The following is a 15,971-nucleotide window of genomic DNA, read 5'->3' on the forward strand; positions in this document are numbered from 1 at the left end:
GGGTGATGGTCTGTTTCCTGAACTGCAGACATTTATAACACCTTGTATGTCAGATGTTTGTTGGGAGAAATGTGAGCAGGGTGTGCCTGTCAGGTACAGGGCATCCGTCCTGTGCCTTTTACAGGTTTCTCTTGAGATGCATATTTAGTCTTTTTAGCGTATTTATAAGTGAGAGGCTTCATACGAGCTATGAACTGACTGCCCAGAGGAGCTTTCCATCTATTGACTCCTCAGTGAAATCCTGTCAAATATGAACTTTCATTTCTTCCCCAGGAGAATTTTCACGGTCTTTTCTCCAGTGCCTGAGGAAGGGCATTTGTGCCCAGAAGCTTGCGATTAAAGACATTTTTCTGCAAAAATCTGGTTGGTCTAATAAAAAATATCATCTCTACTATGAGTCCTGATTGCCTTTTCCTCTAGACCGTACGGCTACAACCTGGATCCCTGACACATGGAAGATATCGAATTTTAGCCGATTTTTAAAAAAATGAAATGATGTTTTCCCAGGCAGGAAGCAACTGTGACCACCCGAAACCTGAGCTCCTGCTCCTGCCTGCGTTTCAAGTTCATTTGCAGCACCACAGATCCTCACAGCACCAGGCCCGGCGGCCGCTGCCAGCAAAGGGTTAACGCGCGGGGAGCTGCGGGCGTGAGCGGTCGCTGGCGTCACGCGTCGGGGGCGGGGCTTGCAGGGTGCAGGGAGGAGGCGGCGGGAGCGGGTTCGCGGCGCGGGGCCCTGGCCCCCCGGAAGGAAAGTGGGGGGGGGCCTGAGGCTTTGCCCTGGACCGGAGCCCGGCGCCGCCTGGGCGGGGGCCCGCGCCGCGACACGTGTCCGGGGCTGTCTGCGGAGAGGCGCTGGGCCACGTGCCGGCACTGCGGGGGGGGCTGTGTCCCCTGCGGGGGGGGGCGCTGGGCCGGTGTGAGGCCGGGGGCAGCCTGCTTAGGGATTTCTGGAGCCGGCCGGTCCCCGCAGCCTGTGCCGGGCGGGGGGGGAGCGAGGGCGACCCCGAGGCTGCTCCGAGTGGGGGCTGGGCAGGCCTCGGGGTCTCCCGTCACATGGTGCCGTCTCCTTTCCCACAGGCGGCCCCAGACACTGGACACGGGGCCGGTGCAGGGACAGCAGGAGCTGAGGCCCCTGCTCCTGGTGGCTGCGCTGGAGCCCGTGGCAGCCGTGGCCCTTCCCTGCGCAGCCCCGCTGCAGCCTGAGGTGAAGCTGGAGGAGCAGGACCCAGGAGGTGTCCAGACAGGAGCTGAGGGGGCAGGGGAAGTCCCTCGTGTTGTCCGGACTGGGAGAGGGGGGTGGAGGCGTCCCCGAGGTGGTTGGCACCACAGCCAGTAAAGTAGCAGCTTCAGGAGGAGTGTGTCTAGTGCCAGGAGATCTGGGGGCAGGAGGTGGACCAGGGATGCCCCTTCTGAGTCTGAGACTGCCTCAGAGACCCCCCAGTTGGCACCAGGGGATGAAGTCCCCACCCCAGAGACATGGCGTCAGTGTTTCCAGGGCCTCCGCTACCTGGAAGGCGAGGGGCCTGGGGAGGTTTGCAGCTTCCTGCAGTGCTCTGCCAGCGCTGGCTAGAGCCCCAGCACCACAACAAGGGGCAGATCCTGAAGCTGGTGGTGCTAGAGCAGTTCCTGGCCATCCTGCCCTGGGCAGACCTGCTGCAAGGCCAGGCCCCAGCTGACGGGTTTCAGCCGGGGCAGGAGGAATACAAGAAGCTCCAGATGTGTGTTTCCATCTCCACGAGCTTGCACAGTGTCCCCTCCCAGCCCCTTCTCTCCCAGATCCTGGCTCCCCAGTGATATTTTAATCTCATTCCTAGATTACAATGAGTATGAAAGTCAAGGAGGGGTCCTCTGACAAAGTGTAGCCCATAGGAGCATTGCAGGAAACTGCTGGTTCTTGGCCAGAGCTGCCAAAGGCCCACAGAAGAAGCAGAACAGAGCGAAACCCCAGGGCCGCAGCACAAGCCTCCTTGTGTCCCCAAAGAAGAGTCTCCGCTCCACCACAAATCAGGTTAGGACTGAAGCATGGGCATGGGTCTGGGTGCTTGAGTGGCTGTCCTGCATGCGGGGGGAGAGGGTCAAATATCTGCCCCTGCCCAGGACATGGCTGTAATATTTGTACCCACGTGGTTGGGCTGGGACAGAGCACTGGTGTCTCTGGGTGAGCAGCTCCCAGGCTGGAGGTCCCTGATCTTTCTCACTGCATGTGTGCAGCGCCCAGCAGAGAGACTGCATCTCCCTTGGGCTTTGTCCTGCTGCCACGATAACAGTCAATGACCTAATTCATGTTTGAAGAGTCAATGTTCACTTGCCCTTTCTCATGCCCCCGTGAGTCCTCTGTGTCCACCAAGGGGCTGGTGCAGGTGACGGGGAAATGAGACTTCCTCAATGGCCTCTGGCTGGTTCAGGTACAGCTAACCCAGGCCCCTGACCTGCTGCAGATTCCCCTGAAAGTGGGGAGACCTGAGAGATGTCAGCCGATGGAAGGTTGTTAGGCTGGTGCCCCAGACGAGGCCCTTCCCCAAGAGCACATAAAGAGTGGTGCTTCCTCCACTTCCCAGCAGTAGGAGGCACGGTCCCTCAGTGGAGAAATCTCTCTGTCATAACTGTTATGATGTGGTCAGTGCTCCCAACAGATCAGCTGTTCTTATTCTCCCAGTGCCCCTGGAAACATTTTTCGTGCCTTGGAGAAGACTGACCTTGCATTTTCCCTCCCCCCGTCCTTAACAGGTAGATACTGATACAGCCCCAGTATGTATCGAGCTTCTTTCCCAGGGAGTGATGTCCCCACAGGCTCTGACATGGTGCTGGAGCAGAGTTATTTGGGCTTGTTTCCAGCCTCATATCTGTGGAGGTATATTAGCATGATCTGTGGGATTTTGAATCTTCCTTCTCCCCACTCTTCCACACACTGAAGCCTCCATCTGCCTTAGTCCCAGGACTTTCCCTGTGCCTGCAACACCGAGGCTAACCTGTGCATTCTCTTCCCCTCCCCACAGGTGCTGGGACCCTGAGCAGAGCTGAGCAGCAGCCTCCTGGAAAAGAGCCTGTAAACCTGGCGCTGCAGAGGACCTCCCCAGGGAGACTGAAGGAAGGGGACTCCTTGACACCTGAGCCAGGCCAGATGGAGAGGGAGCAGAGCAGGCCTCTAAAGCAGGGGGAGAGCTTGGAGGTGAGCAGTGCACCAGGTTCATTTGGGGTGGGAGTACAGCTGGGGCAGAGCCCAAGAGGAGCCAGGGGTGGTGTAAAGAGTTTGGGGAGCAGAGACCTGAAGAGTGACAAGATGGTATTAGCAGGAGCTCCCTCCCAAGTGCAGGTAGCTGAGGGTGCTGGCACAGGAAGGCCTGATCAGAATTGTGTAGCTGGGGATCCCTGCCTCCACAAGTGCTGCTCAGGCTGCCTCAAGGGGCCAAGCAAATAGAATGTGATGACTTGGACTGAGGCTAACAAATGAACTCTTATGTCCACTGCACCCACATCACATGTCAGCTGAAGAATGGGGCATTTTGCACCCTGATCTGTCATCCCTAAGCCTACGGTTAGTTGTAGTACCAAGTGATTGCAGATAGGGCAGTGGGGGCTGGAAGCAGCTGAAACAAGAGACACTGATGGTGTAATGCTTGTGACTGCAGCTCCGGGAGGTGTTTGAGGATGTGGCTGTGTATTTCACACAGAAAGAGTGGGAGCTGCTGGAAGATGAAGACAAGGTGCTTTACCAGGACCAGATGATGAAGAATTACCAAGCCCTCATTTCCCTAGGTAAAGCTGGTTCTTGCTTCTCCCGGGAGTCCCTGAAACTTCATGTGGGCTCTGAAGTTTTGTAGTCATGTCCCTGTGTTTCAAGTCTCATCCCTGTTAACTTTTGGCTGGTGGTTTAAATCTGCTTCCTCCCCACTGCTCTGTCAGTGATCAGACCTCTCTCACTTTTCATATTGATATGCTCCTTCATTTGATCCAGCTGCCTTCCCTTGAGTCTTCCTCATTCTTGGAGTTTCTGGGCAGCACAATCTCCCTTTGGTTTCTCAGTACATAAATTCACTAACAGCTCTTTTTTGGGGAATAATTCTGATTTCCTCTTTCTCTTGCCTAGTGTGTCCTGTCCAAACACATTTTAAAATCTTAGCATGGTGAGTTCTGTGACATCTAAATAGCCTTTCTCTTCCTTTGGTTAAGACCCAGCAGAAGTTAATGGCAGTCTTACCAGCTTCTGCTGCTACAACACATGGATGATGCATTTCTTCATCTTCTTCTCTAGTCACGTATGTACACTATGTCCCAGGAACCCAGCTACTTCTACCAAGGGGTCACTGGAAGCTTCTGGCCATACTTCTTTCTAACATCTTCATCTCCATAGACCAGAGACTCTTGCTTTGTTGTATTTTAAGTCCAGTACTCTCAAACTCACTCTGCCATTCTCAAAACTTTTCCTGTCCTGTTCCTAAAATCCTTGTGCAGATCTGACACCCATCAATGTGATAAAATGAAGTGGGCTCAATGCAGGGCCTAGTGAAGAGCAGTTTTCCTTTCCAGAGGATCTCTAATACAGGGGCATCTTCTGGCTTGTGCGCAGGGTTGAAGTACTTACCTTTTACTAGGTCAGTTTGCTTTTCCGGTGCTTTCTTTGCCCTCCATTTTTCCAGAAACATTTCCTTAGGGCAGTGGTTCTCAACCTTTTTTGTACCAGGACCCATTTATAAACTTCAGTTGCCAGTCCCAACCCAGTACATAGTTGAATTAGAAAACACTTAAGACACTTACACACTTGTGGGGAGCTTGCTCTGATATACGTGAAATCCAGCATGTTGGAGCAGACTTGATTAATTGAGTCTGCTGGAGCACATAGATTGACATGTTCTGGCAGCCTCACACGTCACATGCATCAGCGGTGCAGTGTGTCTCCGCTCTGTGAAAATGGCAGCTGTGCACTTTGAAATAAAACACATTTGATGTGCTTCAGTTCAAAGTGCCCTGCCACCATTTTCTCAGCATAAGGACACGCTGCTGATACACATGATGTGCAGGCACTTTTAATTGGCGTGGCTCGCTAATTAAAAGCACCCAGTGCCATGTCAGAAGCATGTGTAAAAATGCCTTCAAGTATTTTGGTCCCCAAGTTAAAGCAGCTCAACAGTCTTAATTTTAAAGACAGAAATCAACATCAAGAGGAAAACATTAAATTACTACCAAGTGACATTCAGCATTGTGCAATTTTCACAATGCAACTTGCCAGTGCCCTTCACTCCTGATTCGGTTGCCCCCTGCCCTGCCAGAGCCTGTGGAAGGTTGCCTGCCTGCAAGGCAAAACCCATGCTTTTGCACATGTTTCTGTGACTGTTTGCGACCCTTTCAAATATTCTTGTGACCCACAGGTTGAGAAACACTGCGTTAGGGAAGTGCTCAGATGATTTCTGTATCTCAACAAAGCCTGTATAGACATCATGGCCTTTTACATGCTATGAAACATGTCTCCTCCTGCCTTTTGTCCATATGTATGAGTCCCAGGAATTTTGTTTTAAATCCTGTAGTATTTGCCAAACTCAGCTCATTTCCCCTTCTGGGATGATTCTCTTGTTGGATGCAATGGGATGATTACTTCAACTGCAACTGCAGTTATTATAAAATCATCCTTTCTTTTGCCCTGGTGATACTGAATTACCCTATCTCCCAGAAAAAAATCTCATTATCAGCCACCTGACATAGATGCTTTTAACTGTCACGAGTCCTCACTTTAAACCTTCACTGAGAATAAACTCATTTTCACTCCTTTGCCGGGAATTACACTGATAAGAGAAATGTTATACATTCATAAGTGTGTCCACAGTCCTTCATTTTGGTACCTTGAAAACAGTAAAATCTTTATCTTTCTTCTCCCTAGTACATCATGGATCACTGCATCTCCACGCCTGTCCCTGGTGACTCTGTCAGTTTGATACCCTTTCTAGGGATACCAGGAAGTGGTTGGTGATTTGTTTTCCTATAACCATACCTCCACTATCTGGGTGATTAGGACAATCGTCTATTGAAGATGCCTTCTCTTTCATCCTAAATGCCCATCCTCCCATGTCCATCAAGGCCCTGGTAGAAACCTTGAGTTCATTGGATCCATTCCCCAAATCCCAGTTGGTTATTCTGAATCTAGTACCCAGTCATAAACACTCTTTAACCACTGCCCCAAATAGGATATCGAGGTCCCACACCTGACTTAATCTGCCACATCCAGCGAGGACAAGTGAAGCTCTGTGTCTGTGATGATGAGGACCGTGGAAAAATATCAACGTTGGAGGACCTGCTGTTCGGTGAGATGTGGCTGTCCCCTCCACCCAACTCCCCTGTCAGAAATGCTCCATGCCCAGAGTACCAGGGGGACCTGGGAACTGCTGACACCCTGTGCTGTCATTCCAGGGTGCTGACCTCCAATACAGCTCATTATGCTGTCACATGTCCAGGCAGGTGTTGTTACCACTTGCTGAAATTCAGTGATATGGAGACAAGCAAATGTTCCCTTTTTCTCCCTCTAATGACAGATGTCAGGGGACAATCAGGTTTGGTGTCTTGACTTTTTTTGGCCCAGATCTGGTTTCCCTGGAATACCATGATCTTAAATTTCCATCTTGGCTCAGCAATGTAAGAGTTCGTTCCCTAGCCCAAGGTAGCTATATCAGCATGGTATGCAGAGGCTCTCTGTAGCTGTTACTGATGGAGAAGACCAGAAGCCAGGGAGAAACTCAGCTTCTTTCAAGTTGACCTGAAACCTGGAAAGTGTTTCATCATGATCTCAGGCTGCATTAAATGGCTTCATGGCATGGGTGGGATTCAGAAGCTTTCAGGTTGTGGAGGGAAGTGAATACCCTGAGATTTGTACCAGAATCACCCTCTTCGTGTTTCCTCTTTGCAGCCCTGAGTGTCACAAAGCCCGAGACTCACCACAGAGTCCAGGTTCAGGTTCATTCCAAGGCTTTTGTCCCTGTGTATATTCCTGTGATGCGCAGGAAACCTGGGACTTGTCAGCAGAGGAAAGCTCCATGGGTTCATTCCCTGCACCAGACCTTGCCTTGGAAGCAGGCAGAAAGCACAGCCCTGCTCCGTTCAGAACAGAGCTACAGCTCTTGCCCCACGCACCGGTCCAGGGGACATGTGCCCACCATGCCTCCCCCGGGGTATGTACAGTGGCAGGAGCCGCAAAACCCGGACGAGCCACGGCTCTGACCTTTACCCTGCCTTGCTGTGCCCTGGCTGGGCAGCATCTCCCCCACCCCAGCCCCAATCCCACTCCCTCCCTCCCCATGGGGGCCTTGATCTGCCCCTCAGTTATGCTCCTATCAGAAGAGAGAGCCACAGCTCTAAGTTCTCCCCTCCTTCTCAGCCCATTAGAGCATGAAGCCATTCAGGCACTGTCCTGATGAACATGTCCCACTTGTCCTTGTCCCAGCAGCATCTGCGGTAATGGGGCTGACAGCTGGGACAGAAACCCTGAGAGTCTGGTTCTGAACTCCACTGTGTAGAGAATAGAGGTGCACCAATACATCGGTCTGATATCAGATCGGCACCAATCTAAGGAAAATTGATAGTATTGGAAATTGGCCTGATGTGGCCAATAAATGGCCCGTGCGTGCATGCAGCACGCAAGCAGTGAGGAGCACAGCCCAACAACTTGGAGAACTGTGTGCCGCTGGTAAGTCTCAGGGTTTCTGTCCCAGCTGTCTGTGAAAGGGGAGGGGGGAGGGAGGGGCATGGGCAGGCAGATCAATGCCCCATTGGTGAGGGAGGAAGCAGAGCAGAGGCTGGGGCAGGTACTGCCCAGCTAGGGCAGGATGGGGTGCAGGACAGAGTCACAGCTCATCCGTGGGGCACAGGGAGTGGCTTCCACTGCTGGCACACCCCGAAAGGGCATTGTGGGGGGTGGGATGCAGGCATGTGCTCCCAGATCCAGGCAGGGGGTCTGCAGCTGCAGGCTGGGGCCAGGGCTGCACCAGGCTCTTCCCAGCATGGTGGCAGGGGAGGAGGGGTTGGACCGGGGCTGTGCTTGGGGTGTGGGGGGGCTTACAGCAAAATTTGGGGTGGCTTCAGCCACCCCCTGTAGCCTCCCTCCCAGTGCCACCACCACCCACCCCAAGTACTGCCTGGCACATCCCTGGCCCCAGCCCGCAGCTGCAGCCTCCGTTGCCCCGCCCTGTGCAGATCCTGGGAGCATGTGCCCACCCCCATCCTCCCAGGGTGTGCACAGCAGCAGGAGCCCCACACGCTCCCTGCTCTTGGGCAAGCCACAGCTCAGTCCTGCGCCCCACCTTGCCCCATTGGATAGCGCCTGCTCCAGACCCACTACCTCCCTCACCTCAGGGGGCTTGATATGCCCCTTCCCTCCCCACTCCCCTTCCACCACAACAGACTTACCGGATGCACTCACCTGTATCAGAAATCAGATCGGTATCAGCATCCAAAATCTCTATCGGTTCACCTCTAGTAGAGAACATTAGCCCAGCACTGGGTTCTGCCCCTCCCTCACCCCAGGCATTTGGAGTAGTGACAGGCAGACCTTGTTTTCTTCAGGTAATACAAGTGTCAAGGTGAATATCTAGTTTGAGGCCCATCCCAGCAGAAGGAATTACGGATTTTGACCTTTTCAAGCAGCATACAGACTAATCTGGAGTTTCTCTTCCCCCATGCAGAAGGTGCCTGGCTGCTGAGCAGAGCTGAGGAGGAGACTCCTGTGGAAGGTCCTGCAGATCTGGAGCCACCACAGACTTCCCCAGGGAGTTTGGGTGAGATGGACTCCCTGAGACCTGAGAAGAAGCAATGGCACAAGAGTCAGGGGAGGCCCCAAAAGCAGATGGAGAATGTAGCAGTGAACCAGGTACCACCTCCAGTTGAGGGTGAGAGTGGAAAAGGGGCAGAGCCCAGAAAGAGCCCTGGGTGTAGGGAAGAATTTTTTGAAGCTGAGGTACCTAAAAAGCCACAGAAAAGAGGCACTGCGTCTAAGCCAAGGCAGTGGGAAAGGCCTCAGAGGGAAGCAGGGGCTTACTGCCAAGCACAGGGCAAGAGCCCACCCCTGCCCCAAGGTCAGAAAAACCTTTAACCGCCTATCACTCCTGGCTCTTCACAAAATAAAGCACACTGGGGAGAAACCCCATGTATGCAACAAGTATGGGAAGAGCACCTTCCTCTTAGCCCCTCCTTGCTTACTGCCAGATCCATTCTGGAGTGTTCCTCCACCATTTCACCAGGGGAGGAAGAGCTTTGTGTGGCCCTCAGATCTGGTCAAGCACTTACATGTGCACAGGGGGAAGCATCAATACCACTGTATCAAGTGTGGTAAGACCTTCACCCATTTCTTCTCCCTGGCTCAGTGTCAGCATTTCCACCTGAAGAGGAAGACGCATCACTGCACTGAGTGCAGGAAGAGTTTCATCTGCTGGCAAGATCTGTTTCAGCACCAGTGTGTGCAGATGGGGGGCCAGCCCCACCAGTGCACCAAGTGTGGCAAGAGCTTCAAGCAGCTTTCCAGCCTGGCCAGGCACAGGAGCATGCACACAAGGAAGAAGCCACATCAGTGCTCAGAGTGTGGGAAGAGCTTCTACCTCTCCTCCAACCTGACCAAACACCAGCTCATCCACACAGGGAGGAAGCCACATCAGTGCTCAGAGTGTGGGAAGAGCTTCACCCGATCCTCCCACCTGTCCCGGCACCAGCTTATCCACACAGGGCAAAAGCCACATCAGTGCTCAGAATGCGGGAAGAGCTTCACCCGATCCTCCCACCTGTCCCGGCACCAGCTTATCCACACAGGGCAAAAGCTGCATCAGTGCTCAGAATGTGGGAAGAGTTTCACCCGATTCTCCTACCTGTCATGGCACCAGCTTATCCACACAGGAGAGAAGCCACATCAGTGTTCAGAGTGTGGCAAGAGCTTCGCCCAATCCTTCCGCCTGACCCAGCACCAGCTTATTCACATAGGGGAGAAGCCACATCAGTGCTCAGAGTGTGGGAAGAGCTTTGCTGAATCCTCCCACCTAACCCAGCACCAGCGTATCCACACAGGGGAGAAGCCATATCAGTGCTCAGAGTGTGGGAAATGTTTCACCCAATCCTCAACCCTGGGCCGGCACCAGCGTATCCACATAGGGGAGAAGCCACATCAGTGCTCAGAGTGTGGGAAGAGCTTCACCCGATCCTCCCACCTGTCCCGCCATCAGCTCATTCACACAGAGGAGAAGCCACGTAAGTGCTTGGTGTGGGAAGAGCTTCAACCTGTCCTTGAACCTGACCCAGCACCAGCGTATCCACACAGGGGAGAAGCCACATCAGTGTTTGGAGTGTGGGAAGAGCTTCACCCGAGCCTTCCACCTGGCCCAGCACTAGCTTATCCACATGGGGGAGAAGCCACATAAGTGCTTGGAGTGTGGCAAGAGCTTCACCCAGTTTTCCAACCTGGCCAAACACCAGCTTATCCACACAAGGGAGAAGCTACATTCATAGTGTGGAAAGAGCTTCACCCAGTATTCCCTCCTCACCTGTCACCAGCTCATCTACACAGAGAAGAAACCATATTGGTGCTCAGAGTGCAAGAAGTGCTTCCCCCACTCCTCAAAACTGGCCCAGCACCAGTGCCTACACATCTGGGAACATCCATAATTCTGCCAGCAGTGGCGGAAGGGCTTGGGGATGTATGCTGGCTCAGCACCCACCAGGGCCTGCATCCAGGCAAGCAGCAACCTCATGCTGGTGTACTGCAACAAGAGTTCACCCGTTGTTCAGCCCTTGTAGGGCACTGCAGAGCCAAGGGACAGATTCAGGTTCCCAAAGTGTGATGAGGCAGAGGGGTTAAAAGGAAACAACTCAGGCAGAGGCTAGCCCAGATGATGGAGAAGCCTGTGAGGAGGTTATATTTCCTCTAGCCTTGGAGCCTGTGCCATCCCCATCATCCTCTAAAAGTATTCAGTGCACCCAAGGGGGATGAGAAGTGCCTTCACAATAGGGTGCTCTCCCCAAGACAACTGGCTCCAAATGACACCCAGGAACTGTCTTTAGCTGACTCCTAGTTTTGCCCTCCCTCCTGCTTCCCAGGGTCCTGATATGTGAGGCTCTTGAGTTGCAGGAAGGAGGACATTTATGGCTGGGGAACCATTCTCTGCCTTCCACCCTGACCTTGCCTTTCCTCCTGACCACATCACCCCCCTCCCAGGCCTTTACATACACATTGGGGTCTGCAAGAAGCTGCTACTTTTACCCCATGAGCGTGGCCTAGCAGTTTTGCTTCTCAGCCCCATGTCAGAACTCTACCCCACCAGGTGCCAGCTGCCCCCCTGCTCTCCTTCCCTTTCTCTATAGCAGATTACTTGCTAACAAAGCCCCATAACTTAACATGATATCCTTGTGGTTGGTCTCTGTCCCCTCCAGAGCTGTGAAATGGGAACAGACCAGCCTAGAACCCTTTCCAGGGCAGATCTCTCTGATTTCCCAGCCCCTTGCCTTTCCAGAGGATTCACTGGAATCCAGTGCTTGTCCCTAACCCTCCGGAGCACAACCTGGTCACACTTGAGGAATACAATCATAGAAAGTTAGGGTTGGAAGGGGCCTCAGGAGGTCATCTAGTCCAATGTTTCCCAGCCAGTGTGCCACAGCACAAAAGTGTGCCGTCAGAAATGAACAGGTGTGCCGTGGAATTTTGCCGTGGCAATGAGGGAGGGATGGGGATGGGAAATGTTCTAACAGGTGTACCGCAGAAAATTGTTATTAATATAAGTGTGCTTTGGGCTGGAAACCATTGGGAAACACTGACCTAGTCCAACCCCCTACTCAAAGCACCCCAACTAGATCATCCCAGCCAAAGCTTTGTCTAGCTGGAGTTTGAAAACCTCGATGGATGGAGCTTCTACCACCCCTCTGGGTAACCTGTTCCAGTATTTTACTACCCTCCTAAGTGAGAAAATTCATCCTAATAACCTAAACTTCCCTTGCTGCAACTTGTTCCATCATCTGCCACCACTGTGAATAGCTCTCTCCTCTTTTGAACCCCACTTCAGGTAGTTGAAGGATGCTATGAAGTCCCCTCTCAGTCTCCTTTTCTCTAGACTAAATAAGCCCAGTTCCCTCAGTCTTTCCTCACAAGTCATGTCCTCCAGCCCCCTCACCATTCTTGTTGCCCTCTGCTGGACTGTGTCCACATTCTTTCTGCAGTGGGGGTCCCAAAACTGAACACAGAACTCCAGATGTGGCCTCAACAGTGGTAAATAGAGGGACATAATCACTTCCCTTGGCCTACTGACAACAGTCCTACCAGTGCAGCCTAGGATGCTGTTAGCTTTCTTGGCAACAAGGACACACTCCTGGCTCATATTCAGCTTATTGTCCACTGTGATTCCCCAGGTCCTTTTCTGCGAGCTGCTTCCCAGCCAGTCAACCCCCAGGCTGTACTGGTGCATGGGACTGCTGTCTCCTAAGGTCACTGGATCCTAACCCTATCCTTCAGCATACCTGCTACTACTATCTGCCTGCCCTACGGTCGTCTGCAAACTTTCTGAGGGTGTACTGCAGGGCCCTGTGGGGAGGGGATGGGGCTACAGGCGCCTTTTCAGGGGGGTGGCTCCCTGCTGCAGCATGCACTCCCAGGGCACCGAGGGGACCTGCGCCCCCCAGATCTGTGCATGGGCAGGGGTGGAGGCAAGCTGCCTGCGGCAGGCACAAGCTCCCGCCCTGTTCTCCTCCCCTGGGGCCTCCTCAACCCAGTGTGTAAATCCAGACAGCAGGGAACAGCAGAGCCACGCAGGGATCTCCTTGCTTCTGCAAACTGTGCACAGGGGCAGTGGGGAAAGGCTTGCAGGGTTGTGCTGCTCACTGCAGCCGTGGGGCGGTGGTTGCTAGGTCAGTGCAGAGCTCCCAGCAGCCAGAAGCTTTCCTGCACAGCCACGCTCTGCCCTGCAGCACTAGCTCACACCCAATCAGCTGCGGGGACCTGGCAGGAGGGCCGCAGGGTGTGAGCTCAAGCCCACAGCGGGCAGCCCACGCCAGCCCCTGCACCAGTGCACAGATCTGGGGGTGCCATTCCCCACTATGCCCTCAGGATTGCACGCAGGGGGCTGTGGACCCAGGTCCATGGCCCCATAGCCCTAGTAGCTGGGGCCCCCTCTGGGAGGAGGGCAGGGGGCTGTGGGGGGGAGAGGCACCAGTATAGCCATGGGAAGCCTTTTATTTTAGTCATGGTTTTGGGGGAGTTTACCAGAGAATTTGTAATTTTTTATTTTTTTTAATTGGAAAACTAGGATCCCTGGTGATGGATACAAGAGCTGCACATGCTGCCAATTTTCTTCAAGGATAGAAAGCCCCCAAAGCTATTAGAGCAGATGAAGGTCATGGTCCCAGTCAAAATAATTAGGGAGCTGGGCAGATCCATCAATAAGCTCCTCTGAGCCAGCTCCAGTTTGAATGGTTCAGACGCTCAAAAGGCAAAGCAAATCCTTTTTGCAGACCAGAGTTCAGACTGGATCGTTGATGCCTTGGCCTGGCCCTGCACAAGGGTCTGATGTCCACCTGATGGGACCAGCACACGCACCCCATGTGCCTGGTAATTCATTGTAAGGTGGCCAGCCATCCTCGGGCCCCTTCAGCTTATACTAGTTGGTGATGTTTGATAGGTTTATACGAATAGTTTTATATTTTATAGATCTCATTTTAAATACATGTTGCTGTATGGTCTTTGTTCTAATATGTTTTTGGCCTAATAATTAAAGCCACTTTTGGTGGAATTAATGGCATGTATGTATGCATGTCAGTGTGCACACGTGTGTATCAACCAGTAAAGCCAGGAACAGTGGCCAGGCCCTGTGAGGTATCGGTGCAAACCCAGGGTTACTATCTGTGTCCAGCACTTCTCCCAAACCCTGGTACACAGGGGCCTTTGCACCCTGGACCCTGCCTTCATTCCCTGGGTCTTGAGATCCCTGGAAACCCACCCAGTAACAGCCACACCACTGGACTCTGGTGGTGCTGCCCTGGGCTCTGCCCACTCACTCTAGTTAGTGTCACGGGTCTCCTGACCACTCTGCCCAGTCTGGCACAGTTCAGCCCCATCAGCAAATGCAAGCTCCAGCTCCTAGCGTCTCAGCTGCAGTTGTTCCAGCCTGGGCTCCAGTCCACCCAGATACCAGCTGGGCCCAGGCTTTTTGACAGGGTGGGTCACCATGACTGCGTTATGACATCAGAGCCCTCTCAGCCAATCGTGACCCTCTACCTGGACACAGGATATTTGCATTCTGAGCTCTCATTGGCTAAAGCCGGGCCCAGGTCTCCCCCAGGGGACACCCAGCCAGGGCAGCAGGTGTGTGGCTGCAACAAGGGGCTGAGCCGACAGCCTCACTGCAGCAATGGATCCTGCAGGCGACCTCCTGGGCTCCACAGGACCAGATCTGCAGGGAGACGGTGACTCCCCGTGGGGAAGAGAATGGCACAATTCAGACAGGAGCAATGGAGCTGGAGGCAGGTGAGGAGAGAGGAGAGGCAACTTGGGAGATGGTGCCTGGAGCAGAAACTGGGGGTGGGCTGAGTGGCAGCAGACAGGTCTCATGCTCCATGAGAAATGCAGGGCTTGCCCTGGAAGACAGGCTGAGCTGCAGCCAATGGAGGCCTTATCTATCTTTCCAACCTTGGGGCATCTTGGCTGGGGTCCCAGGCCTTTCCCCACAGTGCCTAGGGCAGATCCAGGTGGGCCTCCCTGGGGCTGGGACCCTTCCCTCACCCCCCAGGCTCAGGAGTGGGATTTGGGGGATCCAACACAGGTATAGGGCTGTACGGGGGTGGGAGTCCTCAGCCCACTGTTCTCCATAGAGTAGCATCCTGATCCCCTCAGCCCTAGGACGGCATGAGGGGCAACAGAGTGGGGCTGGATCACCCCACAGCTCTGCCCTGCCCTGCCTCACATCCCAGATCTCATCTCTGCTCCCACAACTGCAGCCAGGATGTGTTACATGTGGGGTCAGGTGCTTGGGGTCCCCAGCTTGGAGTACAGAGTGGAAAGCGTGGAGCCATCCCATGCCGGGCCAGTCATCAGGGGCGCTATTACATGTGCTCCGGGGTTGGGAGGATGGGCGGCACTTTACTTAGAGTGGCTCTGAGAGCTGCTTTAGTTGAAGTGCCTCGATCAATGTCTCATGTATCACCATCCCCACACATCAGAATGGCAGCAGGGGTGCTTGAACTATAGCTTGTCGAACAAACGTTAGTTTAAGCACCCTGCCACCGTTTAGAAGTGCGGGGACACTGATACACGAGACGCGGGAGGGCGCTGGAGTGCGAGTAATCAAATCTGCTCCAACGCGCTGGAATTACAGAGCAGCCTCCGTGCTCGTGTACAGGCAACCCAGGAGGCCAGGGAGGATTTTTTCAGCTCCTTCAGCTACTAGCGTCTGCTTTAGGCAGGGTTAAAGCTGACACGGTTTTCCTCCATTCTTCGGGTTTCTCCCCTTGTGGTTCTGAGTGGCCGTTCCTTGTTTCTGTCTGTGTGTGTGAGGTGTTGCACTGCACTACTTTGTGTCTGTGTACTTTGTGCTTTTTATGTGTGACCGTATCTTTGTGTGAGGTCTCGGACAAGACAAGAGCACGCCGAATACCAGAGAAGGCAACTACATCCTTCCTCATGAGCATGCCCCAACCTACCCAGGAGTCTCATTAGACCCTTACCTGTAAACATCACATTCAGGAGGTCAGGAGCAAAGTCTCTGCACAGGTAGCTGCCTTAACGTACTTAGCCAGCACAACATAGGGTGCCAACTTCAAAGTGCTCAAAACCACCACGCTTCCAACAGTGTACGCCTCTGCAAAATACTGTGTTCCTGCATGGTCCAGGATGTGTCATGTTAAAAAGCGCAACACTGCTTGACAGTATGCTGAGACTTATAACTGATCACACAACCTGCACGCACAGATGTACGCCCTGTACTCTCCTTACGCATTGGACCAAGCAATTTTAGAAGACCGTCAGA

The 15,971-nt window shown here is 53.4% G+C and overlaps 1 protein-coding gene across 1 annotated transcript; it reads left to right on the plus strand.

Moving 5' to 3' along the window:
- Positions 1–776: 776 nt before the first annotated feature.
- Positions 777–13,772, plus strand: LOC149860957 (uncharacterized). Its single transcript, XM_090053621.1, is given in 9 exon segments — positions 777–1,207; positions 1,818–2,011; positions 3,000–3,172; positions 3,633–3,759; positions 6,180–6,296; positions 6,990–7,157; positions 8,667–8,851; positions 9,345–10,225; positions 10,227–13,772. Coding segments are annotated over 7 exon segments (1,656 nt in total). The 5' UTR covers positions 777–1,207; positions 1,818–2,011; positions 3,000–3,124; the 3' UTR covers positions 10,357–13,772.
- The last annotated feature ends 2,199 nt before the right edge of the window (positions 13,773–15,971 follow it).

This window comes from Crocodylus siamensis, chromosome 6 (genome assembly GCF_052110815.1).
Source record: "Crocodylus siamensis isolate JL-2025a chromosome 6, ASM5211081v1, whole genome shotgun sequence".
Classification (NCBI taxonomy): Eukaryota; Metazoa; Chordata; order Crocodylia; family Crocodylidae; genus Crocodylus; species Crocodylus siamensis.